Source organism: Bison bison, unplaced genomic scaffold (genome assembly GCF_000754665.1).
Source record: "Bison bison bison isolate TAMUID 2011002044 unplaced genomic scaffold, Bison_UMD1.0 scf7180017864461, whole genome shotgun sequence".
NCBI classification, from domain to species: Eukaryota; Metazoa; Chordata; class Mammalia; order Artiodactyla; family Bovidae; genus Bison; species Bison bison.
Window position 1 is genome coordinate 2145377 of NW_011495023.1, and position 27268 is coordinate 2172644.

At 44.1% G+C, this 27268-nt stretch overlaps 1 protein-coding gene across 4 annotated transcripts in view; it reads left to right on the forward strand.

Moving 5' to 3' along the window:
- The window catches only part of NRP1 (neuropilin 1), a 146965-nt gene that overhangs the window by 116851 nt on the left and 2846 nt on the right, over nt 1-27268 (forward strand). The window contains exons 10-16 of one of the 4 annotated variants that reach the window (XM_010859885.1): nt 3062-3206; nt 6593-6697; nt 11865-11924; nt 17976-18113; nt 21525-21799; nt 22275-22371; nt 24704-24754. In XM_010859885.1, coding sequence (XP_010858187.1) covers nt 3062-3206; nt 6593-6697; nt 11865-11924; nt 17976-18113; nt 21525-21799; nt 22275-22371; nt 24704-24754 — 871 coding nt within the window. The remainder of the gene's footprint in view (nt 1-3061; nt 3207-6592; nt 6698-11864; nt 11925-17975; nt 18114-21524; nt 21800-22274; nt 22372-24703; nt 24755-27268) is intronic. The other 3 variants (XM_010859886.1, XM_010859887.1, XM_010859888.1) reach the window with 3 other exon arrangements.

Below are 27268 nucleotides of genomic sequence, written 5' to 3' on the forward strand. Positions count from 1 at the left end.
GTCTAAAGCTATCACTGCCTTGTAGGGCATCACGTATAGCTTTCACAAGAAGCCAACAGCACCCAGCTTTCAACTGTAACAAAAACACTCTGTTCAAGATTGGTTGAATGTGTCAGATCTTATTCCTAAAATATGATTTTACCCATCATTATCATGTTCCTATGTATTTAAGCCATGTTCTATGTGCCAGGTTACTCCTCTCTGACTCTTTGCAACCCTATGGACTAGCCCTCCAGGCTCCTCTGTCCATGGGCTTCTCCAAGCAAGAATACTGGAGTGGGTTGCCATGCCCTTCTCCAGGGGATCTTCCCGACCCAGGGATAAACCTGTGTCTCTTACATCTCCTGCATCGGTAGGCAAGTTCCCAGGTAGTGCCACCTGGGAAGCCCCTTATTTAAACCATAAAAGCTTCTAAATTGTTGGCAGGGCATCTAATAAGTGATTCCTAACATGTCCTTCCCCTGGAATAAAATCTTCAAGATGAAAAAGGAAACTGGTTAAATCATCCATTTAGGAGCAGTGTGTATTTGTAACTTTGCACAAAGATAGTTATACTATATTTGAACTTGAAAGTAAAGGTTACCTGTTCAGGATGCCAAGTATGTTTTATGTAATGGTGAAGTGAGCAGTCTGTTTTACGATATGAAACAGCACCTTCATAGATTTGGAATCCTTTATGCCCTATCCTTATTTCCTATACCTAAATGGTACATGATGGACAAGGTACATCGGAGTCTTTGAATCAACTAGTCTTTCCAGGAGCAAATATATCTAAATACTCTAAGCCCTCTTCTTCTAAAGCATGATTAGTAAAAGGACAGAAAGACATGTTGTAAACAGTGTTATGTTGTAAACAATGTCATGTTAGCAAACTTAGCCCAGTTCCGTGTGACCCTTCCTTGCTAATATTCTTCCCAGCTCATCACTGACGACCTTTGTAATGTATTTACATTACAAGTAGGAGAAGAGGCTGGGATTCCGAAGGTATAAGTGCTTTTCTCCTAGGAATGTTGAAGCTATGTTAATGTAGATAGAACTTGCCTGTGTAGTAACTCTGTTTTCATTATAATTAGTGTCTTACTGACAACACTTAATTGAGCCTGACAATGATATCCGTCAGATTCTCAATTACTGGCAGCAACTGCAGTTCTATCAAAAAGGCAGGGCCCCCAGTAGTGAATTTACTCCTGAAAATGATAGAAGGAACTTTAATTGAGAAAATCAGATAGGTATGAGCCCTGTACTTCTGGATTCCTAGAGGATTTTCAGAGTTGGAAAAGGCCAATTAATTTACTTCTAGATGGCTCAGTGGTAAAGAATCAGCCTGCCAATGCAGGAGACACAAGGGATGTGGGTTCAATCTCTGGGTTGGGAAGATCCCCTGGAGGAGGGCATGGCAACCCACTCTAGTATTCTGGAGAATCCCATGGATAGAGTTGCCTGGCGGAGTACAGTCCATGGGTCGCAAAGAGTCGTATATAACTGAGTGACTGAACATACACAATAATAGAACCTACCTCTCGAAATTGTCTTGAGGATTACGTTGAGTTAATACATTTTAAGCCTGTAGAACAATGCCTTGCATCAGTAAGCATCACATGGTGCTCAGTATATAAAACGACAGTCCCAGTGACAAGGCAATTTGGTTTTTCTAATCCCTTCCCCTCTTCCCATTCTGGACAGAGTTAGGAAGGATACTGGGAAAGGAGGATACAGAGAGGCTTATCCATTTCTTGAAAAAGAAAACAAGCCTAGCCATTGCTCCATTTTCTGATGAGTCCACTCAAGGGCTTCCCATCAGTGTAAAAAGGGGAGCAGAATAATCCAGCAGCAGCAGGGCAATAACGACTGGTCTCCTGAACATGCCACAGTGATGTCGAGTTAGGAATGCACTTCACTCACTGCAGGGCCACCAGGCATCTGAACATCGTTTAGCAAGCAGGACCCCTGTCACTTTCCTGAGATGAGAAGTTCTTTTATCTACAGATGTCTCCACTGGCGGGACTGCGTAAGTCAACAGCAGTTCCAGGGGATTGGAATCACCCAAGTTCTTGGTAATGCAGCACTTGCACCATGTGAAATTTACTATCTCCTCCAGGAAAGGAATTTCTCGAGGTTCTTTTTTTTTAAATTTACTTACTTATTTACTTTTGGCTGTGCTTGTCTTCGTTGCTGAACGGGCTTTATCTCTAGTTGCAGAGAGTGGGGACTCCTCTCTAGTTGCCATGCGTGCTGCGGGATTCCCTGGTGGCTTAGACGGTAAAGTGTCTGCCTGCAGTGAGGGAGACCCAGGTTCGATCCCTGGGTTGGGAAGGTCTCCTGGAGGAGGAAATGGCAACCCACTCCAGTATCCTTGCCTGGAAAATTCCATGGACAGAGGAGCCTGGCAGGCTACACAGTCCATGGGTCAGTCGCAAAGAGTCCGACACAACTGAGCGACTTCACTTTCTCTTGTTGCGGAGCACGGGCTCTAGGGCATGTGGGCTCAGTGATGGCAGCAATAGTTGTAGCACAGGCTTCTTGGTTCCATAGCATGTGGGATCTTCCCAGACCAAGGATTGAACCCGTGTTCCCTGCGTTGGCAGGCGGATTCTTTACCACTGAGCTACCAGGGAAGCCCCCTTGCACTTCTTGAGGACAGAGTTCTAGCAAAACCAGGACCCGCTCATCCAAGAGAATGTAAGAGGAGTTGTTATTGGAAGCACAGTCTCTATTATAAGAAGAGGCAGGCTCCTTTCCTGAGTTTTCTTCCTCCACCTCAAGGAAATGGTGAAACTGTCACTTCTTCCAGGCACATCAGCCTATCATTTAAAAATGTGTCTCATTAAATCCTTAGCTTCTGGTCTAGCCTCAGTGCGGCCTCCAGAGTTGCTGAGAAGGAACACCTGTCACTTCCTAGAGAAGGTTTAATTGTTTTTTTCCATTCTCAGGTAGGAATGTCAGCCTTCTGTGAAGTGGTAGAATGAGGCTCATTTTTCTGCCCTGTTAGAGAGTCCTCAAGGAGAGACTCTTCTGCTGAAAGAAAGGTTTGTTATTACCTGCTGGTTCTCGTTCTTCACAGTCTTTTGAAGGCAACAACAACTACGATACACCTGAGCTGCGGACCTTTCCACCCCTTTCCACACGGTTCATCAGGATCTACCCCGAGAGAGCCACGCACGGCGGACTGGGGCTGCGAATGGAGCTGCTGGGCTGTGAGGTGGAAGGTAAGCCCGCTCTGCTTCCCTAGATGTTTTCTGTCCTTTTACACGTGCTTATGGCCCTGATGGTGCTGCTGCAGATTGCCAGCTTTCCCCCAAATGATCCTGTGGCTCTTGTGCCTGCCTGTGCGCAGGGCTCATCACCCAGTGAGCGGCACGAAGCAGTGCTTCTGCATCTTGCTTTTGTGGGGGTTGTTTGCATAACACTCCTCAGATTCTGGGTGGAGGGGTGTTCTCTGATCTGTTTTTAAAAAATGATGTGTTGTGAAATTCACATAACAAAATTCACCGTTGTAAACAAGTCCAGCATTTGTAGGTAGTCTTAGTTGACAGGTGCTTATGCAAGCAGCCTTTGTCTAGTTACAAAAGATTTCTACCGGTCCAAAATGAAAGCCCCTCTCCATCCCCATCGTCCCTCAACCCCTGGCAACCATGGATTCCTTGACCTTCTTAGAGTTCTTCAGAGGCCTGTGTCTGGTCCAAGTTTCCATCTGCAACGCTGACTACCATCACATACTAGCAGGAAGCAGCATTTGACAGACCGAAACATTGAGACATTGTCTTGGATAAATTTCTCAGACTGCTGCAGAGAAACCAAACTTTACATCACATAATGTATGTAATGCACAATGGGGTCTGTTTAAAGATACGACTGCATAAACTTAGGTTATCATAGGGAGGTCAGGGACAAATTCAGTTCTCACATTGACCGCAGAACTGTACTTTCCTCTGTGTTTATTTTAATCACATAATGAATGAGATGAATGTTTAAAAAAATCATATGATGGTTGCTTAGTATACTATTTAATGCTTTTGTGCACTAGAATTCCCATCTGCCTTTGATTTGGGCATAAATGAGTAACCTTATACCAACATTTTCATCCCCATAAAGGTCTTCCTCTAGGTTACTGCAAAGAATGGCTATTGTTGGTACCCAGATGTTAATCCATTGAGCATATGCTCAAAGTTGTTGGGAAGGATGCTTTTTAAATATCACCTTCTTGGGATTTCTAAATTATTTGTGTTTCAAGCTACCCAAATATAATTACATTCCTGAGCACATTAAATATCATAAAACATTTCTTAGGCACTAAAGAATCTTAAGCTATAAATCACCATCCTAGTGAGTAATTCATAGCTGCTTTCCTATGTGTTTATTTAAAAGCAGGCCATCATCTCCCATTCTTTATTGGGTAGCTGTTTCCATATCTGTGGCTATGTCCCAGGACCCCTGAGTTATCCCGTCACTGTCAACGCAGACCACGAATGACCGTGTTCCAGGACATTGGCAAAGACGCCTGGAAAAAAGAGGGTGGGGGCAGACCCAACCACCTGCAGACACATCGGTTCAGCGTGCTGAGCGGTGTGGTCAGCTGGCAGAGGGCCTCCGCTGCTCTGAGGCAGGACTTTCGCCTCGATTCTGGGAAGCAGCACTGACTTAGGAGGTGGAATGAATGGATGGTTGAAAAGACCGGGCCTGGTGGCAGTTTGCCAGTGTCAACTCTGTGCTGAGGTCGCGATGGTGGTGAAGGGATTGACTACAGATGTTCACAGGCGCTCAGCAAAGTGGGGAAGTTGCCCCGAGCCACGTGAGGAACCCACATCCAGGGAAAGCACTGTCCAAGCTTTTTAACACAGTTGGTGAAAGGGAGTGTTTTTCTTCTTCCTTAAAATGATTAACAGGCCCTTATTAAATATCAACTTTGTACCTTGTTCTACAGGAGATGCCTAAAGGGATAGGAAAAAAGGATGAGGTACAACCCAGCCATCTCTGGGACCTCTAGCTTATTTGGGGCTAAGACTTGTATTTAAGAAACAATTAGAGGACCACAGAAGATAAAATATTTTCAAGTAGTAAAACTGGGACAACAAGATGACTCACTTTGGGGGTTTCCCTGGTGGTCCAGTGGTTAAGACTGCATTTCCACTGCAGGGGGCATGAGTTCAATCCTTGGTCAGAGAACTAAGATCCCATATGCTTATCCACTGCAAAAAAAAAAAAGAAAAGAAAATTTAATTTAAAAAAATTTAAAAAGACTCACATTTTACTTTTTTCAGTTTAATCCAGGTACTACCCTGGGCCACGTCCAATGTAAAACTCCTTCTTTATAAATACCACAAGGAATGTGGAAAAACCAGCAAGATGAATAGAGAGCTTAAAAGTGGCACAAAACCAACAGGAAAGGCAGCTTAGCAAAGGCAAGCGTCAAGGTTGCTGAAGAGGATGCTATTGATTCGCTGTTGGCAATGAGCAGAACCCAGAATCTTGTGTGTACACAGTTTACAAAGTCCAGTTTGCAGCCTAAACAGTGTGGACATTACCTATATGTGTTGATTTCCTAGCAATTATTGGTATGTGTCCTGGGCAGTTGAGGATGTTGAAACTAGCTGTGTTTCTCCATTTGTTATAACTCTGCTCAGTCCTTCTCTACAATGAAAAACTGTGTCAAATTTTTATTGAGAAAGCAGCAGTTACCAGCACATTCCACCTGGCCAGAAGCTATTAGAGAACAGACCCCCGCCTCCCCCGCCGACTCCCAGCATCTTGTCTGGTTCTCAGACATCAAGAGAACTGTCCATTATCTCAAGTCTTGTAAAGTGAAATGTAATGCCGAAAACTGTAAAATATTAAACAGATTGCAAAAATGAGGAACAGGCTGGAAAAAAAAAATAGATGGAACTAAACGTAAAGAACTTCAAAAGCAGTCTTTGATTAATGCTGGCTACTTTTCAACTACAAACTCAGAGCTATGGGAATACCTGCCAGCAGCGGAATGTGGTCCCCCAGGAGTTAAGGTAACATGACCCCCGGGAGCTCCCAGACACCTGCTCTGGAGGGAGCGCTCACGAGCCCAGACACTTAGAGAGAAACGGAGTCACTGTGAAAAAAATAAATAAGAACAACATTGTACTAAAAGTGAATGCTGAGACTCCCTTTTGGGAAAAAAATTACAAGATAAACTGAGTAAATATCAAGAATATAAAAGAATTCATGACAATCGATTCCTCTAGCACCTTGAAAATGAAAGGAAAAACAGTTCAAGCAAAACCTCTATCATCAGAATTTTCAACTCCAGGGTCATGAATAAATTACGGGAGAATTCAGGAACTTTTCAGAAAAAGGATGTTTATGTAGATAACAGCGTATGAAATGAGAAGGCAGCCACGTCTACCAAGGAGATAGGAATCAAATACCCAAACAGAGCAGTCCCCAGTGCCTTCTGCAAAATCCAAGTATCTTCCACTCCTGAAAGAGAGGCAGGCACACCACCCTGCTGGCCTTCCTATGGCAGATTAAAGTTTTCTGCAAAAGCATTAGCAGAGTCAACAACCAGGGGGCTGGAGAATACATTTCAGAGGTGTGAGAAAATAATCCTTGGATCTTGTTTCAGCACCTACAGCTGGGCCAACCACTCCCAATGGGAACCTGGTAGATGAATGTGATGACGACCAGGCCAACTGCCACAGCGGAACAGGTGATGACTTCCAGCTCACAGGTGCAGAAACCATCTTCATCCCATTGCTGTGGCATCTCAGTTCATGTTGTAGTTGGGGCCCGCTCATTAACGCCTCTGTGTGTGTGTGTGTGTGTGTGTGTGTGTGTGTGTGTGTGTGTGTGAAAATCCTCATGGCACTAGGCATCAGGGTGGAGGGAACTTTGCCAGAACACATGCATCTTCATCTCCTCATGTCATCGCGTAAACAAATTGTTCTTCCAAGTCACAGCCATCCGAAACAGTGATTTGAGCCATTTCAGAGTAAAGGGCTGGGATTGTCTTCATTGAATGAATAAGAATTTCTCCATGGCTAAATGTATCTGAGGTTGGGCTTCCCTGGTGGCTCAATGGTAAAGAATCTATGTGCCAATGCAGGAGACCTGGGTTCAATCCCTGGGTCAGGAAGATCCCCTGGAGGAGGGCATGGCAACCCACTCCAGTGTTCTTGCCTGGGAAATCTCATGGACAGGGAGCCTGGCAGGCTGTAGTCCATGGGGTTGCAAAAGAGTCGGACACAACTTAGCGAATGCTGCTGCTGCTGCTAAGTCGCTTCAGTCATGTCCGACTCTGTGCGACCCCAGAGACGGCAGCCCAGCAGGCTCCCCAGTCCCTGGGATTCTCCAGGCAAGAACACTGGAGTGGGTTGCCATTTCCTTCTTCAATGCATGAAAGTGAAAAGTGAAAGTGAAGTTGCTCAGTCGTGTCCGACTCTTTGCAACCCCATGGACTGCAGCCTACCAGGCTCCTCCGTCCATGGGATTTTCCAGGCAAGAGTACTGGAGTGGGGTGCCACTGCCTTCTCCACAACTTAGTGACTAAACAATAACAAACAACAATATGTAACATAAATTGATTCTCATCTTCAACCCTCACCCCCAACCCCAACCGTAACACATGCTCCACACACTTGAGAACATTTATTTTCAAACAGGAATCAAAATGTTTGAGTGGCTCCTTCAACTAACTGATGAAATTAGACTTATATTTGAACCGCAGCTTTTAAGTTAGAATTTTGTGAATCATTTTACATTAAAATGTAGAAAGCCAGAATCCATTGCTGTTTCACATCACCACTAACAGATGTAGCAGGGATGGCACGTACCGTGTGCCTCACCGACTCGTTTAGAGGATGACTCCATAATAGTCTGAAATCCTAAGAGCTAGAAAGTGACCTTCTCCTCCACTTGGACTGGCAGAGGAAACATTAAGCACATGGGGAAGTCGGACTCCACCATTCGGAAACTGGCCAAAGTCCTAGAATTTTCACCCTGTTACCAAAGGTGCTATGAGACCTGTATTGCCACCCAGTTTCTTACAGCATGTGACTCTCATTTTACATTAAACAGCAGCCCTTGGGTGCCGTCTGTGTCTTTACCCAGAAGGGACTCTAGAGAGCCCGTGTAATTCATTTCCATGGGCGAAACTGAAGGTGTTCCCATGTAACTTCATAATAGTGCCATGTTAGTGGCTAATGCATTAATGTAAAATCTGGAGGGGACCCCCATTTCCAATTACTTCAGAACCTCTCCTCTGAAAGAGCAAGATTGCTCTGCTACTCTGAGATGGAATAAAGGTAAAATCTAGCTGAGAAGTTTAGTACCATGAACTGAGTTTCCATTTAAATCCCTCCTCCTAAGGCTCTCTCCCTCCAAATTTCCAGAATAATCACTTACAGTCAAATGGCCAATAAATATTACATGGCTATGGGCTTTTGAAAATAAATCTTGTATTTCAGTAGCCACAAGCCACAAAAAATAATCTAATTAAGACAGAGGCCTTTTCTTTGTAAGATGTCAAGCTCCAGCTGAAAACCTTACAGCTAATACGAAAAACAAGAGTACTAGCCTGTGAAGCAGGCCCTGCAGAACCTTCCCAAGGTCGCCTATAAACACACTCTGCAAACCTTAGGCTTTTTGCAAACCTAGTCACACATCCCATCTGTAGTGAAATCCTCATAAAAAGGAATGGATACAGTCATCAGAGACTCTTCTGTTCAATTACCCTCTGGAGAAGAGGTTCTTTCCTTTATAAACCCTAAAGTGGTCAGTTAATATTGATTAGAGTCAAAGCCTCAGATTTACTCCTTGCGTCAGAACAACCAACCTTCTCATTTTTGCATTGCTTCATGACTGAATCAATTGAAACCTAAGCCTTTGAATGAAATAGGGCAAGTCTGTTAGCCTCGAGCAAATTGTGAATGGCACCAAGTTGCAAACCGCAGAAAATGGGTCATTTCCAGTGGAAACACTGACAGTCCTTTAAAATACAAGGTGATCATTTATTTACAGTGTTTAAACTCATTTGTTGGATACAATCATTTATTTAGATAGAAAAAAAGGGGGCATTCTCGTTTTTTTTACGTATTATCCTGGCCCCCCCAAAATGTCATTTTCTCAGGCCAGCACACTTGTCTTAATAATTTGATCAATAGGTGCATATAATAAGAACTTCTAGGGGTACTGATAAAGTTAACTTCATTCCACCATTAAAAAGAGGTGATTCTTTAACCAATAAGAACCTACTGTACAACGCAGGGAACTCTGCTCAATATTATGTGACAACCTAAATGGGAAAAGAATTTGGAAAAGGATACAGGTACATTTAAAACTCAGTCACTTTGCTGTCCATATGAAATTATTGCAGCTTTGGTAATCAACTACACTCCAATATAAAGGAAAAAGTTAAAAAAAAAGAAAAGGTGATCTTAGAAGGCCTTCTCATGCTTCATGTTCGTTTATTGCATCATGGCCAATTTGTCCTTTTTTAAAAGCTTAATTTCCTCTATGAAGCTCTGTGTTAGTCTTTTCTGAAGAAGGGTGTGCTGACACGTGCCAGTGATTGCCGGCAGCCTGGCCCTCCCCCACCCCTGCATCTTTCCCCAGGTAGCATCTTGCCTCCCGGACTCACACGCAAGTCCGTACCCTCCTTGCTGTTTTGGTCACCGCTGCAAACTTGGAATGCTTAGTGCCTTGAAACCAAACCAAAAATATTCTTTCACCCTGATAGGTGGAAGCCTAGAAATTGGGATCAGTGTTCTCTTAAGGTTTGGGTCCTAAACACAGATGGTGTCACTTTAATGTCTTCTCCCAGGGGTGACCGATTTGGACATAGTGGGAGATAAGTATTGTAGCCAAATGCTCATTACCTCTAAACAACACTGCATTCCAGGTGAACTGCACCAAACACATGGAAATAAAGAGAGATTTTGCTCTCCTTTGCTTGCTTGCCAAGGTGAAAATTCACCCTTGAAGTTCCTCATTTGCAAATGCCTTTGAAGTCATTAGATAATACAATTGGCTTCAAAGGCACCAGGAGGCCAGATTTCACATTGGATCTGTGTCTACCCGGCAGCAGAATTTGGCTCCCAACCTCTCACAAAATTGACAGTGCGTATCGGTTTTAAAAAGTGAGTTTTCACCTTGAGTCTTTCTCCTGTAAGACCACTGGGAACGGAATGCTAATGCATTCTGGCCTCCCTCCAGTTCTGCCATTACAGATTCACCTTCTTAACCCATAATATATATAATTCCCTTTCCTAGTGCCTGCCTCGTTGAGGGCACATGCATGTGTGACCACTCATCCAGCGTATTTACTGAGCAAGCGGGGGTAACACGACTTGGTGCCGCAGTGGATGAGCTCAGAAATCTTCAGGCCACTCCAGGAGCTCAGTTTTATGGCTCTCTGATTCATGAGCTGGGTGATTTCTGACCCGTGGGAGCTGTAGGTTAGGACTAGGGCTCAGCCAGAATAGGAATGATCATAGTCTCTTTATTGAATGATAGCATTGAAAGGTGTACAGTGGCACCTCATAACCACCTCCAAACGTTCCAGGATCAGCATGGGCCCACCCATGTCCTTACCCTGAGTCTGCCCAGGACTTTATCTCTTGGGAAAGCAAATAGATGATCCCCAACCATTATCTGCAAGGCAGATGCACATAAGGGGAAATGGCTTTCTCAAGTACCTACGTAGTAAACAATAAGCCAGTTTTTCAAGAAGCATTCAAGTGATGCTTGTGGTTTGGGCAAGTTGAGGAATAGGGCTTTAAAGCAGCAATCTCAGGCTTCCCTGGTTGTCCAGTGGTTAGGACTCTGCCATTCTTCCACCGCAGGGGGTGTGGGCTCCATTCCTGGTTGGTGAAGATCCTGTAAGCTGCCTGCTGCTGCTGTCGCTAAGTCACGTCAGTGGTGTCCGACTCTTTGCGACCCTATGGACTGTAGCCCACCAGACTCCACTGTCCATGGGGATTCTCCAGGCAAGAATACTGGAGTGGGCAGCCATACCCTCCTCCAGGGGATCTTCCCAACCCAGGGATTGAACCCGAGTCTCTTGCCTGCATCTCCTGCATCGGCAAGCGGGTTCTTTACCACTAGCACTGCCTGGGAAGCAAAATAAATAAATAAAAGAGAAGTCTCAGGATAAAGGGCAGAAAACGGCTGAGCTAAGATACTTAAGCTGGGATGGTAGATCTAAGTTTCCACGACGTCCTTGGAGCAAGTATTCCAAGTCAACCCAGACTGATTAAAGTTCACAGTGTTCAGGGTGTTGTTTGTGCAGTCTTCCAGCTCCTCGGGACTGTGAAGAAATGTGTCCCCCTTTTCCACTTTCCCTGCAGCTTGTCCAAGCTACATGCTGGGCGGAATATTTGTCCTTGGGAAAAATAAACAACCACAGCAGCAAAAGAAAGGAGGAATTACAGCTATCCACTTTAAACCTTCAGTTTTTAAAATAGATGGTGGGGACCGGCCTTGCAACACCCTCCCCTCCAAAAGGCACACATCTGAACGCTTGGGAAACTATTTGAACTTGGAGGTCTAGGTCAAGTTTAATACTCAAGTCACTAAGAACCTTGGGAGGCCTTTGCTTTACATTGTTGCCATTGTGAGCATCGTAGATTAGTCTGGGCATCAAGGAATGCCCTTGGAAGGAAGTCTGGAATTATCCATACTATCTAGATGCTTTATGAATAAATGGGTGAAAAATAGTGGTTTCTTTGAACTTGGTGTGGTGGTGAGCAAAATTTGAGACAGTTACTCTAGCTGGAATTAAAAGAAGAGTTATTTAAGGAAACGGCTAGCCTTTAACAGACGTATGTAAGAGCGTTTTCTGCTGTGTATTACTTATTCTGCTTTTTCTCATTTCGTATGTTACTCTTTCTGTGTTTCAGGTGGTACCACTGTGCTCACCACAGAGAAGCCAACCGTGATAGACAGCACTATACAATCAGGTATCAAATACCAAAGAGAAAATTGATTCACATATGTGTGTCTTCTTCCCCAAAATAGCGCATCGCTACGCTTCTCGGTTTCCATTTCCCATCAAGTCGTAGCAGAGATGCCACCAGCATCTGGTCCCCAAGCAGGAGCCATAAACACTGCTTCCCTTTCATCCACATGTATATGCAGCAGGGAGCGAGATTTCCTCCCCCATCAGTCATTGCCAAATGGTGACAATCCCCACTCTCAACGGAAGGAACCAGGGAACATACTTTGTTTAAACGCAGCACATCTAGGACACGGACTGTGTTTGCAAACTCGGGAGAAGGAAATCTCCCAGGCAGCAGCCTGACTATTTATTTTCATCGCCGCTCTGCAGATCGGAGACAGGCGAAGTTTGTCAGTTTTGCCAGCCACGGAGTTGGCAGTTTTACAGCCACGTTTCCAGTGGGTGCACCACTAGATGGTATGCAGGGAACCAGGGCTGGAGAGGCGAGCCCTGAGGCGGACTGCCTCTACATCCTTTTTTATTAACACGCGATTGACCAGGGGGGTTTTGCAAAAACTTAGTCGGGTGATTATTATGTAGGTGAATATTGAAATGTCTCCAGTTGATAACATTCAGGTAACAGAAGATGTGGGCTTCCCCAGTGGCTCAACAGTAGAGAATCTGCCTGCAATGCAGAAGATGCGGGTTTGATCCGTGGGTTAGGAAGATCCCTTGGAGAAGAAAATGGCAACCCACTCCAGTTTATTGCCTGGAGAATCCCATGGACAGGGGAGCCTGGTGGGCTATAGTCCAGGGGATCAAAAAGAGTCGGACACAATTGAGCAATGAACTACAGCAAAAGACATATTAATATGTCTCTGGTCAGTAAGTTGTTCATAAGGTCCTTTGATGACTTTCAGAGCTTTGCTGTTGATCAGGGTCCAGCCACAGGGAAATGGTGGCGTCCCCCTCACTCTCTGTATTTCGATAGTATTTTTAAAAAATCTTCCCCACAGACACACATGAGGGGAAACAGTGCGTATAAGCAATCAGAGGTTTTACATACTTTAAAAGTTAACCATTAGAGAGAGGTGAACAGGTCAGCTCACCAGCTTCTCCCATTTCCTCTATTGAAGCCTGCTCAGCCTTGGCCTCCACGGTCACTTATTAACCGGGCATGTGGTGTACATCAATGTTTCCTCAACAGCAGACCCTCCTCAGCCAGCAGAAAATCAGAAAGGGACTGTTCTAATTAGCATGCTTCCTCAAAGGGTGCTGTCACTCTTGACCTGATTAAACTGCAAAACAAACCTCCCTTCAGTTGAACTTAACCCCAGTTTTCCCCATGGTTGGCTCTGGGTGACAGACTCCCTGCTACCACTGAGCTCATTGTTGTTGAGTCGCTAAGTCATGTCCGACTCTTTTTGACCCCATGGACTGTAACCCACCAGGCCCCTTTGATCATGGAATTTCCCAGGCAAGAATACTGGAGTGGGTTGCCATTTCCTTCTCCAGGGGATCTTCCAAACCCAGGGATCAAACCCAAGTCTCCTGCAGTGGCAGGAGGGTCCTTTACCACTGAGCCATTGGGGAAGCCCACCACTCAGCTAAGACACCCCCAAACACCGAAGATGAAACTGAAAAACAGTGTTCAGCTAAATCTTCACAGTGCAGGAGTCCCCTCATACCTCTTCAGGTTATAAATATGGCCTTGGGGGATTGGCTAGCTGCCTTTTGCTCACTTCCCATTTTCCCTGATAAGAAATTTCTTCCTTTTTCCCACTCAGACCCGTCTGGGTGGTTTTCTGTGGGGGTAACTTCCTGTAAGCTCTTTATGACTGTCACAGGGAATGGGCTGAGGTGAACAAGTGAAGTTCTAATAATGTAACAAACATTTTAACTGTTGCTCTAGTTTTTCCTCTTGCCAGAGAGTTAATTACAACCACTAGGAAGCTGCCATCAACAGATCTCATCTCTCTGCTTGCCTGTCAAAAGAGCTAGGGGTCATCAAAACACAACAACCCAAAATGAGATGACTCCCCCTCCATGTTGGAGGCCTGTGTTATCAAAGCAGGAATGGCTTTGTGAACTTTTAATTTACGGCTCAAAGCCCTTGGCATGATGGCTTCAGAGAGGAGCTCCAGAGCAAACAGTCGTCTCACAGCGTCTACTGTGATCAGAGGGTGAATATACAAATCATGAACCAGTAAGAAGTCAACAGGCCAAGAAGATGGTGGACTAGTGTCCCAAAGAACCATGTTACCTGAGTTAGAACTAAGACTTCATTCATACTAAAAAGGGAGAGGGTACAGCTGATTGTTGCGAACTTCTTGGTCCTGGAATCCTTTCTTCTTGCAGCTGTCCATGTAGATCCGGTCACAATGTTCCTATAAACCCCCAGGAAGACAATTCATTATTTTCTGTTCTGCAACTTCTTGTCTGTGCATGAACAGAAAGGTGTTGTACCTTTAAAGGTCAGAGCCTTGAGAATGGGCTCTCCTGTATATTTCAGGCTGTAGGCAACATTCTTTTACAAAAGGTGCAGAGCCAGCATGGCTACACTCAGGCAACAGGGCACAGAGTTAGAGCTAAAGTAATATATCCAATATGGAGTCGGGTTTGTTCTCTGTTACAGAACCACAGACCTTACTGATAGGGATGGTCTAGTCTACAGTCAGCCCAGAGTCCTTTACAAGTCGCCTTGGTTTCCTGTTTTTCCATTGTCTGAGTCATGGATCTTGTTCTCTTCATTTGTATATAGTGAACTGTCTGTGTTTCTTTGAGGAGTTCTGTTCATTGTCACCTCCTGGGTAAGCTAATGCTTAGAACCTGAGCATGCGTGGAGTCAGAAAGCAGGTCTTACTCTGAGGTTTCCCCTGCTCGTCGTCAGACCCATCTAGTGATACCTGGATCCCCACTGTCCTGCAGGCACCTTGACAAATAGCAGCATATCAGACCTTAAACTTTCATCATCATCTGATTTTGCTGAAGCCACTAGAGATTCAAGCAGTCTGAAGATTTCATGCTGAAGATTCTTCTTAATGTAATATGTTCAGTGGGCATATAATTTGCATATGCTATCTGGGTTGTCATCAGATGCATAAAAGCCTGTTAATGCTCTGCCAGCCCTGCATTTTAAATCCATCTTCCCCTTGGCAGAAGGCTCTTACCCTCCAAGGATCCCCAAACATTCTCTAAATCAGTTCAGAGTATGTTCATGACCCATGGTTACATGGACCCAAGCACCTCCGCTTATTTCCAGCCTATGAGTAAGCGAGCTCACATACCCAATAGAAGTTCTGAAGACCAGATTTGAAAATTAAATCCTTGTGCATATATGGTGCTAATGATGTAACTCTGGGCAAGCTAGGTCCCCCAGGCACAGCTGGTGCTGGCTCACAGCGGCTATAAATTTGTTTTAAGTTCAGAATATTGTTTCCTGCTATTTTTAAGAGTCAAGAAGGGATTTAGCCAGATTATTCCCAATGAATTTAATGAGAATTGTGCAGCCATGGGGCCTGGGTAATATTTTGAAGATTGAAAGGTCAAATGGACACTGTCCTGTATACTAATTTCATTTGTCCATTTGCTTTTTTCTCTTTCTCTGCCCTTTTCTCCTCTGCTTCTGTCCTTCTCTCTTTCTCTTTCCATTTCTAGAAATGTCTGTGTGTATTTTTGTGAGTTTAATAGCCTTTCTAGCCAGACTTGAATCTTCAACATTGAGCTGTTCTGTCTCCATGCCCATGCCCCACAAAAGGTACTGATTAAAAAAAAAAAAAAATTCTAATCTAACAAGATTGCCATAAATTATATATGATTGAGCCAAACAGATAAGAGTAGTAAAATATGAAAAGTTTGAGTAGTCACTGTGTAAAATTCATAGATTGGAAAGAACAGTGAAAGATAAAGGTTGACTTCCATTCACTGAAACAGGAGATGTCAAAATTAGTCTTTCAGGCAAAGTCGCCCTTTGTCTTGGCCACAAAAATACCCAAGTTCATTTATTTTATGACACTGCCAGAATAGTAATAGCCAAATTATGGATGGTGTGGTTTCCTGTAAATTATACAATAAATTTAAAGTATTAACAAGGCAAATATTACCAGAAATGTGTATGCTGTAATGACTGACTGCCCTCCTCTCTGTGTAGGTCTTATAAATGACATTTAAGGAGAAAACCTAAAACCACACACATATTAATATTTTTCAGTATTAACAGTTTCTAACACAAGATTACACAACAGCACATTCCAGGGCCGTGGGTGTTGACATCCAAGGTTATTCAACTACTCCTTCATTGTTCGGCTGACTACATCTGCAAAATTCAGTTATGCTGTACAGAAGAGCGGATTTGGGAGAGGGTTTCTCATGCTTTAAGAAGCCCTGTTTCATGGTTATGATGGACTAGGCATAAAATATGTATCTCCCGTGACACTACCGCTGTGAAATATAGCCCTTTGCATAAACTGAAAGTGCTCGTGTTATACACATACAAGTTATCACATGACTTACTAGGCTTTCTTACCCCAGCTGGCCCTGGTGAATCCTTTGGCAGGTCACACTGTCATTGGAAGGGAGAATCCATCTTGCTCAGTTTTGAGGATGCGTATGGCGCCTTCCTTCCAAAATTTCACATTAGCATTTGAAAGGAGTTCCTTGGAAGCTAAAAATGCAAAGTAACTCATTCTTATCTATTCAGTAAATCTTTCCCTTACCGCGCCTCCTGCCTGCCATTGTTGAAGTGGGGGAGGGGCAGTGGAGCCCAGACTCAGAAGAATGCAAGATATTTGTGTTAAACACTTAGACAAAGTTACAGGAAAGACCACAATGAGCTAGGCTCTCAGCCTGACCCTAATACAGCGTAGAATATCATACTTCCCTTTCTCTACAGAGAGATTGGTTTAGACTTATTTTTTAGATCAGCGGGCAAGCTGCCGGGGCACCTTCCTTCTCATCTCAATGCTGCCATCTTGTGGACGCCTGAACTCAATGAGACGCAATGACCCTCATTAGAGAAAACAGCCCCTATTGTGTGTTTAATTTTATATTCAGGAGAGGAGTGGGACTGGCAGAAGGAAAAGAATTTTATCTTTAGGATTATTTTTATTGTTAGCTCCAGTTTAACAAAAATAATTCCAAATATCAAGGGCTTCATTTTCCCCATCCTTAAAAAGTTAACCAAATTCCCCCAGCAAAAAGGTTGAGTAAAAACTAAGGCTATACAAGTTAGAAAAAAAAACACCCATAGTCAAATAGCACTTTGTAGCACACACAAAACAAATCATTCTTGAGAATCCCTTCACGCTTTCTTTTTAGAACCCAAAGGAAGCATTTTGAACATTAAAAAAATATACAAGTGGGTACCTATTCAAATATGCTTTGGCTTTGCTTGACCTTATATTGCGGATTTAAGTGGGGCAAACAATTTATATGCAAATCTGAAAATTCACTAAAGAAGCAAAGATTTCCCACTTAAAATTAATTGACCTGATATAAAGCACAGAAGTTAAAAAAAAAAAATCTTATGAAATGCTTCAGAGATGTGCCAGTAAAAACCTGGAGCATAAGCTGGTGTGTTGAGAATACAGATAACCTCCGGGGTGAGATATTCAGGCAACTCACGTTTCTAGACTTTGGAGGTTCATGGGTCAGTCTCTAATTAAGATTCTTTTCATTGGTGGATATCAATTTATATGACTATCCTCAAGAGCAGAGTATCTTTTATATTAAATGTTGTGGAAATAAAATGCTACAGATGTAATAATACATGCTTTGGAAAGTAACCTTCCTGGAAATTTTATGTACCAAGTTGACAGGCAGTCCATAATCTTTTTTTGAGCTGGATCCAAAAAAAAAAAGTTACTAAATGTGATGTTGCAAGCATGTGCATCTCTCCATGCATCTTTTGCGTTCCTTGGCAATCCTGGGTGTTGTGGCTTTCCTAGGATTTTCAGATAGATACTAACTTATATAAATCGTGTTTTCCATGAAGGAATTAAGGACCTCTCTGACCTAAATGATCAAATGTGTGTTTCTCTACTTGTCTCTGTTTCTTCCTTTCCACCCACTGAAGAGTTTCCAACATATGGTTTTAACTGTGAGTTTGGCTGGGGTTCTCACAAGACATTCTGTCACTGGGAACATGACAATCACGTGCAGCTCAAATGGAGTGTGTTGACCAGCAAGACGGGACCGATTCAGGATCACACAGGTAATGGAGGGTTCACTGTGGCCTCATTTCTTTAGATTTGAGAGGGTGTTACTGAGGAGGGTTGCTGGGGTCTGTGAGTTTAGAAAATACTACAGTCATTCACTTGTGCTTTTATTTTCTGGAATTAAAAAGATGCCCTTCCTAGTAGAGATTCTCTTAGGCCACTTACTGGAGAATGCAAAATAAACTTAGCAACAGATTGACCCCTGTGAAAAGTAATAAACTGGGCAGATCAGTGTGTGTGAATTAGGACCTGTTTTCTACTCTTTCTGAAGGTTTTTCATGGGACATGTCAAACATAGACAAAAGGAGAAAAGAAATGGTAAAATGAACCCTCTCTGTACATAACCCAACTTCAACACTCATCAGGTCCTAGGAATCTCATTTTACCTCTAGCATCCTGACTCTGAGTGATTTGGAAGCAAGTCTAGACATAGATAGTGTCATTTCATTTATTGCCTAATGCCTACTCTCTTGACCCTTGGAGTGGAAGTGGATTGGGGTCAGGGGTTGAAATCTTGTTCTTTTGAGGAAGATAGTAATCTAGCTCATTCTCTCTGAGCAAGTAGAAACCTCGCCACACCCCAGTTTACAGCCCACCCCACGTCCTGTCTTACTTTCCTTCTAAGATTAATTAGGGTTAGGGTGCACAGGGAGCTGTCAGCCCCTCTAGGAACTCTTACCCATTGCCATCCTCTTTTCCTCCTAGTCATTACTCAGCTTGAGAGATGGACTAAAAAACCATCATTGTCCTGTAAAAAAAACACACATGCATATACTCACACACACAGAAAACACCCAACCCACAACCTTCCAGCCCATTCAGTGATACCGACAACACTGCTTGTTCAAGTCATGGTTCCCAGAGAGACCCCAGAGGGGCATTTGCTGAGCTGAGACATCTCATTAAGCCAAGGTCCCCCTTGATGAGTGGGCCAGGGGGCTGATGGATGGCCAAAGGCTCCTTCATGCTTTTCCCACTTGGTTGTTCACTCTGCCCCCAGTGAATACAACCATTAAGTAGGTTGAATAGGCCTCTTTCCATCACGGCTACCTCCTTTCCTAATAAGACTGACAAGGAAATTGGATAAAATTGAACTCCTTCAATTCTGAGACACTTTCAATTGAATCTTAAGACAAGCAGTTTTAGAAAACTTAAAATACTTTGACTGTAAATGGCACTGTACGTAGAAATGGCACCAAATTAACCAAATGCAATTAGCTGAAATGAAGGCAGTAATGGTGGAAAAATTGATGCAAAGTGAAGCAAAAAGGCTCAGTAGGATCTGACATTCAAAGGAGGTTAAAAGCTACGTTAGCCAGAGACAAAAGCTAAAAGGCTTACAGAAGTACAGTGCTAATTGAGAAAACGGAGAGAGAGTTCCTGACCTAGAATTGTGATAAAACCCCGAAAGGAAAAATATCAGCGCTTTATGTGTTGGAGTGTCAGAAAAGGCAGGCGTGTCTTAGATGAACGGCTGAGAAGTGCGATTCCTTCAGAAGCATTTTTCTCTTTTGTCCTCCCGGGAGCCCTCCAGATCCACCCAGACCAGAAAGAGCCCCCGCAGCACTAAACTTGCAATCATTTGCTGAACTAGCTGGGTGAGCCCGGCATCTGAAAGGCAGGGACTTGTTAACATGAAAAAGTCTGGATGAAAAGAGCCCCACACACAAGACACAAGCACACAGCCCTCCACAGCTCATGTGCGGTGCTTTGCAAATCAGACGTGGAGGCTTCTGAAAATGAACAGTGTCTAGGTACAATAGTCTGTGGCCTGATTTTGAATTTATCAAAGGGATCTCGATTGGTTTTCTGCATTTGACCTCTAACAATGGAGCGGTGTCACTTCTCACAGAGGATTCCCCAAACCCGTGGCAGATGCTGGGAGGGGCGCGGGAGATGTAGGTATAAAGGAGGGAGTCCGAGCCTGGGGGCATTCACAGTCTGGTTCTGGGTGAGAAACAGCTCACCCATGCCGTGGGATGAAAGTGTCCAGTGGCAGGGGGAGTGGGGGTGGCAGAAGACAGCACAGAAGGGAGCCAAGATGCAGGCCTGGCTCAGGGACCAGCTCAGCTAAGCATCCTCAACCTCATTCTTCTCTACACGATGGGGGCAAGGCGGCAGAGGCAAGGTGAGGGAAGGTCTTACCTGCCTGTCTTGGTGGGCTGAGAGAGGTGGCACCATCACACAGACAGGTGACCATCATTAGGTAAATCAGTGGGAGAAAACAGACCCCAGCAGTGACCGAGTCTACACGGTCCAGGAGAGACGGAGATCACACACATTCTGCCAGGGCTGTGGCTTCTATTTCCCACCCTCCTTTCATTATCCCACCCAACAGTTTTATTAAGAGTGCTGAGGAGCCTCTCAGACAAGCAGCCAGGTGAGGGAGGAAGATGGTGGTCGAGGACACATCCACTCTACCTGGATGCTGCTAACGCAGGACGCACCCACACACGCAGTGCAAGAGCATCTCCCAAACATGCCAGCCCCTGGGGCAGCACACAGAACACCCCATTGCCCACGGAAGCTCGCCATCAGATCCACGCTTTCATCAGGTGCGGCGTTCGAGTAGCATTTCTATTTGCAGAGCAAACAGTGAAACATGAGTTGTGTGTTTAGACCAGGTGGTAGCGGGAGGCAGTGCTCCCACCGGGGGTCATTAACAGCAGAGCCGGGAGTTAGTCCTCCAAGCTCAGCAAGCATCTCCGTTGCCGAAATGGCACATTCTAATAAGCCTCAGAAGAGCAGCCTCTCTTCTCCTGGAACCAGAAGCCCACATCAAACAAGAGCGGGATTCACAGTTGAATTTCAAGCTCTCAGGTGTATTTAAGGAACTTATTAATATAAGCCATTAAAATAAACTAGGGGAAAAGAATTGGAATTTGAAGTGGGGGTGGGGGGAAATTGCCAGATTATATGGACAGACAGCAACTTCATTGTTATCAGGCACTTACAGTAACCAAAGCAACATCCACCAGAAGTCTTCCTGCTCCAATGGTAAATAAATAAGAATACATCTAAATATTTACATTTACTCTGTGTTCACACACGTGCTGCTCGAGTGTTAGAACTGCATGGAAATAGGTCTTCCAGCGCATCCGATCTGCTTGCAATGGTGTAGAGACCAACGCGAGTCATAGCCCATGTCCATGTGACCGTGCATTCTAGATAAGTGGTATCCGACTATTGAGATTTACAGTCTCCATCACAAACGTCCTTTCATGGATGCCAAGAGCCTTTCAACGCCAGTGAGGTTACCTACCGTTACCCACTTCACCACCACCACCACTGCACAAGTGGGTTCTGGTGGTCTGGCCAGGAGAGAAGGTTTGAGAGCAGAACTTGATGGAAAAGAGACAGAGGTGCATCCCTCTGGCCATTCCCCCTAACACAGCTTTTTGTCACAGCAGGAGATGGCAACTTCATCTACTCCCAGGCTGATGAAAACCAAAAGGGCAAAGTCGCTCGCCTGGTGAGCCCCGTGGTTTATTCCCAGAACGCTGCCCACTGCATGACCTTCTGGTACCACATGTCTGGTTCGCACGTGGGCACGCTGAGGGTCAAGCTGCGCTACCAGAAGCCGGAGGAGTACGACCAGCTGGTCTGGATGGCCATCGGACACCAAGGGGACCACTGGAAAGAAGGGCGTGTCCTGCTCCACAAATCTCTGAAGCTTTACCAGGTGAGCCCCCTTCCCCAGGTCGGGGCAGGCAGCTGGGATGCTGTTTGAAAGCTATGCAAATGAGATGCGGGAATCATTCCAAAAATTATTTCAGATTTGTCCTCAACCTGATACCGATGCACTGATGATCATCTAGGTAGCGTTATTTCATAGTCTCCTAGTTTACAGGCAGAGGACTGATTGCTAAAAAAGAAGGGAAAATGCTACTCTATGATTATTTGGGGCTGTCACAATCAACATTCCTTTTATTTGCTGCTCTTTCCAGTTTTAAATTCTGTATCACACAAAGAGAATGTGAGGAGAAGTTTTATACCATCCCCAAGCAGTTAATACGGATTGAAGAGCAAATCGCGTGCTCATTCGAAATCTCATGAATTTCATTTACGTGCTGTGACTTGAGCTGCACAAGCATGTGTAAACATTGCTATTTGGGACCAAACATTTAAATACTGTGAAAATGATCTCATTTTGTTAGGTGATTTTTGAGGGTGAAATCGGAAAAGGCAACCTTGGCGGGATTGCGGTGGACGATATTAGCATTAATAACCACATCCCTCAAGAGGACTGCGCAAGTAAGTATGGGTTGCTGTAGAAACCAAGGCGGCGCTTGCTCAGGGCATGAGTCTTTCCACTTTATGGTCTTTGTCATGCTCACTTAGACCTAGAATTTTAACGTGGGCTATAAGCGCATCCTATAGATGTGCTTGCTTTGACGCACCAAGGCATAAAGCCAGGTCAGTCTGCCTTCAGCTACCGCATCATCTAACCTGGTTCACTTAGAATGTCTGGTTAGTATCCAGAGAAGTACATCAATAACGTGCAACCAAAAATCATAGCAAAGAAGAAACTCACGATTTCCAGGCCATGCCTAAACACTGTGATGAAAAGTGGAAAACTCAGACATCTGGGTAATTCCAGGTATCTCAGTGTGTAAACAAAATAGGAAGCCTTTGAAATTTTTCATCACAGTGGATTTAATGAAGATTACATTGTGAATGAATCATAGACAACATCATTCTTTGATTTATTATAAAAATAAGTAAAGGATTCTGACTCAGAACAGTTGAAATGCCTCAAAAGAATAAATGAAATTTAGAGATTTTGCCTAGCATTTCAGAGTTTATGGATTTTTCTTGGCCTGGTATATATGAAGAAAAGTCTTGACATAGAAAACCAATTCATACTCCCAGTTCTTGATATATAATTATAAATAGCATCACTAATGGCAATGTAATAGCACAGTAATTAGTCTTAAGCTCCATTTGCTACACTTAAACTTTTGTTATATATTATGATATAATAGGATGTTAATTATAACAAAATGGAATAAGCCTATTGGGCAAATTTAAGACAAAGGAGGCCTGTTGGCTATAATGGGTTTTTGGTCATTTCAGCAATTTACAAAGCTTTTATTATACAATATATTGGATATATGTAGTCCCTAAAGTGGCAATAATTTGATAGGGTCGATTGAAGAAATTAGAATGAGCAGTGAATAAAGGTCTGCTTCATATTATGTAAGGAAATCTATTTAATGCCACAGTACCTAGCAGACCTTCATAGAAAAAATGATAAGGCTTAATATGTAAGTTACAACTACTTTACAAACTCCCCGGCATCCAGGTCTACACAGTTGTTAATATGTCAATTTCATATAGTTACATTACTTTCATCCCTTTTCCAAGATGGGAAGGCTGATGGTGATGTTTTTGGAATGGGAGAGCAAACTCCACCAGCTGAAACAAAGAAGTACATTCAGTTTGGTTCAACAGGTTTTCTCTGATCACCTTCTAAGGGCAAAGCAGCATCCTAGTGCTCCAGTGAACACAGAGGCTAAAGCAAGTCCCTGAGCCTTTTCTGTTCACGTGACTGGGCTGCGTAGCTGTGGTTACTGCTGGGCGTTAAGCTCTGAAAGTCACAGCTAAAGCACAATTAAAACTTCATGTTCTCCTGTCTAAAATGGATAACCAACAAGGACCTGCTGTGTAGCACAGGGAACTCTGCTCACTGTTATGTGGCAGCCTGGATGGGAGTGGAGCTTGGGGGAGAATGAATATATGTATATGTATGGCTGAGTCCCTTTGCTGTTCACCTGAAACCTTCACAATGTTGTTCATTGGCCATATTCCAATAGAAAATAAAAAGTTTAAAAAAATAGTAAAAAAAAAAAACACCCAACAACTGTGTTGCTGTGACAGTAAAAAGTTGTCTAAGAGAATTCTACAATTATTCGTCACATATGTTTCTTTGAAAATTTAGCCCTGGATGCTAGGAGATTATCAGCTCTTTATTAATTATTCATGCATTAATACCACAAATATTTATTGAGTCATGGAGTGTGTTCTGGACACTGTTCTAAATGCTGGGGACATAGGCATGAACCAGGTCCCTATCCTCTACCAGAATCATAAAGGACGCCAGGACTCCACTCCCCCTGGAGACTTTTTTTTTTATAAGACACAGGATGCAGTCTCTGGCCTTAACGAGCTGACATACTATATGGGAAACCAACTAACACTTAGGAAGCCGTTATCTACAAAAGCACAGGATGGCAGCCATATGTGCAACCCCACTTCTGTTTTCTATTTTTACCAGACTTCCCCACACTCCAAATGCCAGAGCCACTTCCCCAAACTCCCCCCGCCTCCACTCCCCTCCGGTCTCCTAAGACAACACACTCTGCTGCAGCAGGGCTTCCTGGATTTAGAGCTGACTCCAATTCCCTAATCATTCAGCACTGCCTCTCCATAGCTCTCCAGTTACCTGGTGGGGTCGGATTGTGCTAAGACCTTTGAGGAAAAACCCAGCAGAGCCACTGGCGATTAGTGTGTGAGGGTTGATGTAGTTTGTGTGTATTATGTTTGGTTGAGAGTTCAAATATCTCAATTTTCTTTGACTTGTCAGAACCAGCAGACCTGGATAAAAAGAACCCAGAAAGTAAAATCGATGAAACAGGTAAGTATGTCTTGCTGACTTATTTTTAAAACAGTTTACATGGCTTTTATTATATTTATGGAGAAACTCTGAAACTCTGGCACACCAGGGTACTAAGTGAAAGTCACTCAGTCGTGTCCGACTCTTTGCCACCCCATGGAGTATACAGTCCATGGAATTCTCCAGGCCAGAATACTGGAGTGGGTAGCCTTTCCCTTCTCCAGGGGATCTTCCCAACCCAGGGATTGAACCCAGGTCTCCTGCATTGCAGGTGGATTCTTTACCAGCTGAGCTACAAGGGAAACCCAGAGTACCAAAGCAGTTCACACAGCATAAACACCCACCCACGTCAGTGATGCTGTGCCTGGGCTATTGTGAGAGTGAGTGCCGGATACAGACTTGGGAGAGGCAGTGACCGGTTCAGAGCGTGTCGGGGGTAACCCCAGGGGACATATGCTAGCCTGGCCCTTCCCTACTGAGCTGGAAGAAGAACTCAGAGGACAACAACATGAAATACCCTTGTTTAATAACTATGGAAACAGGAAGCGAGTGAAGATTGTTTCTTACCCAAGGACCTACAGTACTTTTCATACAGTAATTTGAAACCAACCCAAATTCTTGTGCCTGACTGAGAACCAGATACAATCTTTAAAGGGCTGGAGCCCAGTGTCTGTTTGGACCACCTGTTCCCAGCCTCCGCTACTGAAACCCTCATTGTGCAATAATGATCACAACGTTGATGACAGTGATGATGACGATGATGCCGATGAGGGTTTACTGAGGAGCTAGTATGTTCCAGTCACTTTCTATAAGTTCTCTTGTTTAATTCTCACAGCTGTGCTCTGAGTATATTTATCCCCATTTCACAGATGAGGAGCCTGAAACTCAGCAGTGACTTGGCCTTAAGTGAGATAGGTAATAACTTCCCAGGTGGCGCTAGTGGTAAAGAATCTGCCTGCAATGCTGGAGACCCAGGTTCAATCCCTGGGTTGGTAGGATGCCCTGGAGAAGGAAATGGCAACCCACTCCAGTATTCTTGCCTGAAGAATTCCATGGACAGAGGAGCCTGGTGGGCTACAAGTTCATGGGGTCACAAAGACTAGGACACAACTGAGCGACTTTCACTTCGCTTCACTTAAGTCAGGTAATTAGGTGGTAGCCTCAGACTTCAAACTGATTAATTCAAAAGTGTGTTTTCATTGAACACCGCTTTGTGATCCAGTGCAAGGCATTTGGTTGGAGTGAGGTCCTGCCTGACGTTGTATTTCCAGAAGTCTCCGCGCCTCCTGCCAACAGTGGCAGGTGTTGGACACTTGCCCCAGCATCACTCAAGCTGCTGTTAGCAGATCTGTACCCTGTCCATCAGCATCAGCACCAGCTGCCATCAGAAATGGGGACATATTAATACCACAGATTTGGTATTAGTAGAGATTTGGTAGAGATAAATAGAGATGGCGCCATATTCGCAGTTGATCATCTCAACACGAGGCTCATTTAGCTTAGTTACGTGGTCCACACTGAGATGGAAACTTTATTAGAGATTGTTTCAAAACAGTGTCGCATCAAGGGAGAGAATATTAATATGTCCTTGTGGCTTCTTTCCCCCTGTAGGGACTTGCATCGTATATTTTTAGTTTCCTTTGATTGGAATCCTTGTTGATCAGAACACCATTAAGTAAACACCAGGCCTGTTGCACATTAACATTCTAGTCTCATTTCTAGTATCAGGTAATGAGGCTCAGAGCTCCCATGTTAACAATTTCTCATGTTCCACTCTAAAGAAAACATTTCCCCAATGCCTGCGTGCAGAGCTGTGTGACCATCTCCAGTGAAACAACCAGGGCAGCAAAGATGCTGATTATTAAATGTGTTCTGTTCAATACAACACAGACCTGGCTTCTCGATTGGAGCCATAAGCCATTTAAAATATCAGCAGCAGGCATGCCCTCATTCTGTCGGAAAGCTCTCTCCTGATTGAGTGAAACCATGGTCGATTTGGGGGGAAACTTGAAGATCTGACTTGTGGTAGGACCACCACTCAGAAGGGCAGCTTGGGCCATCTTCTCGTGCAGGATTTGGGGATCAAACAGATGCATCAGGAATGGTTAAATCCCCTGCTAGACCAATCTGGGAAGGAGCATTTGCAAAGCTTATACATCTCGTATCTGCCCAAGGACAATAAACACAGATTACAGTCTCATGGAGGGCGGGCTGCATAAAATCTGAATTAGATTAGAACCCAGCCCTCACGGCTTGCCCAGAAACAGTGGTTTCCATGTGCTAAGCTTTCTGTCGAAATCACAGCACCAAAGCCCCAATACCTTCCCTCCCACGCGTTGATTCCCAACAACTCTCAAACATAAACACTGGTGTTTCTTGGCAATGGAGGAGCCAAACCCCACCACGGAAATCCCCCAGGGGCTGTCTTGGGAAGGACAGCCCAGAACCAGATGTGTGCTTAACTTCTTGTCCATTTTGCTGTCTACTGTCATCTGGTGTGTTAGCAGTACTCACGGAACCAATTTTGTTTTTCTC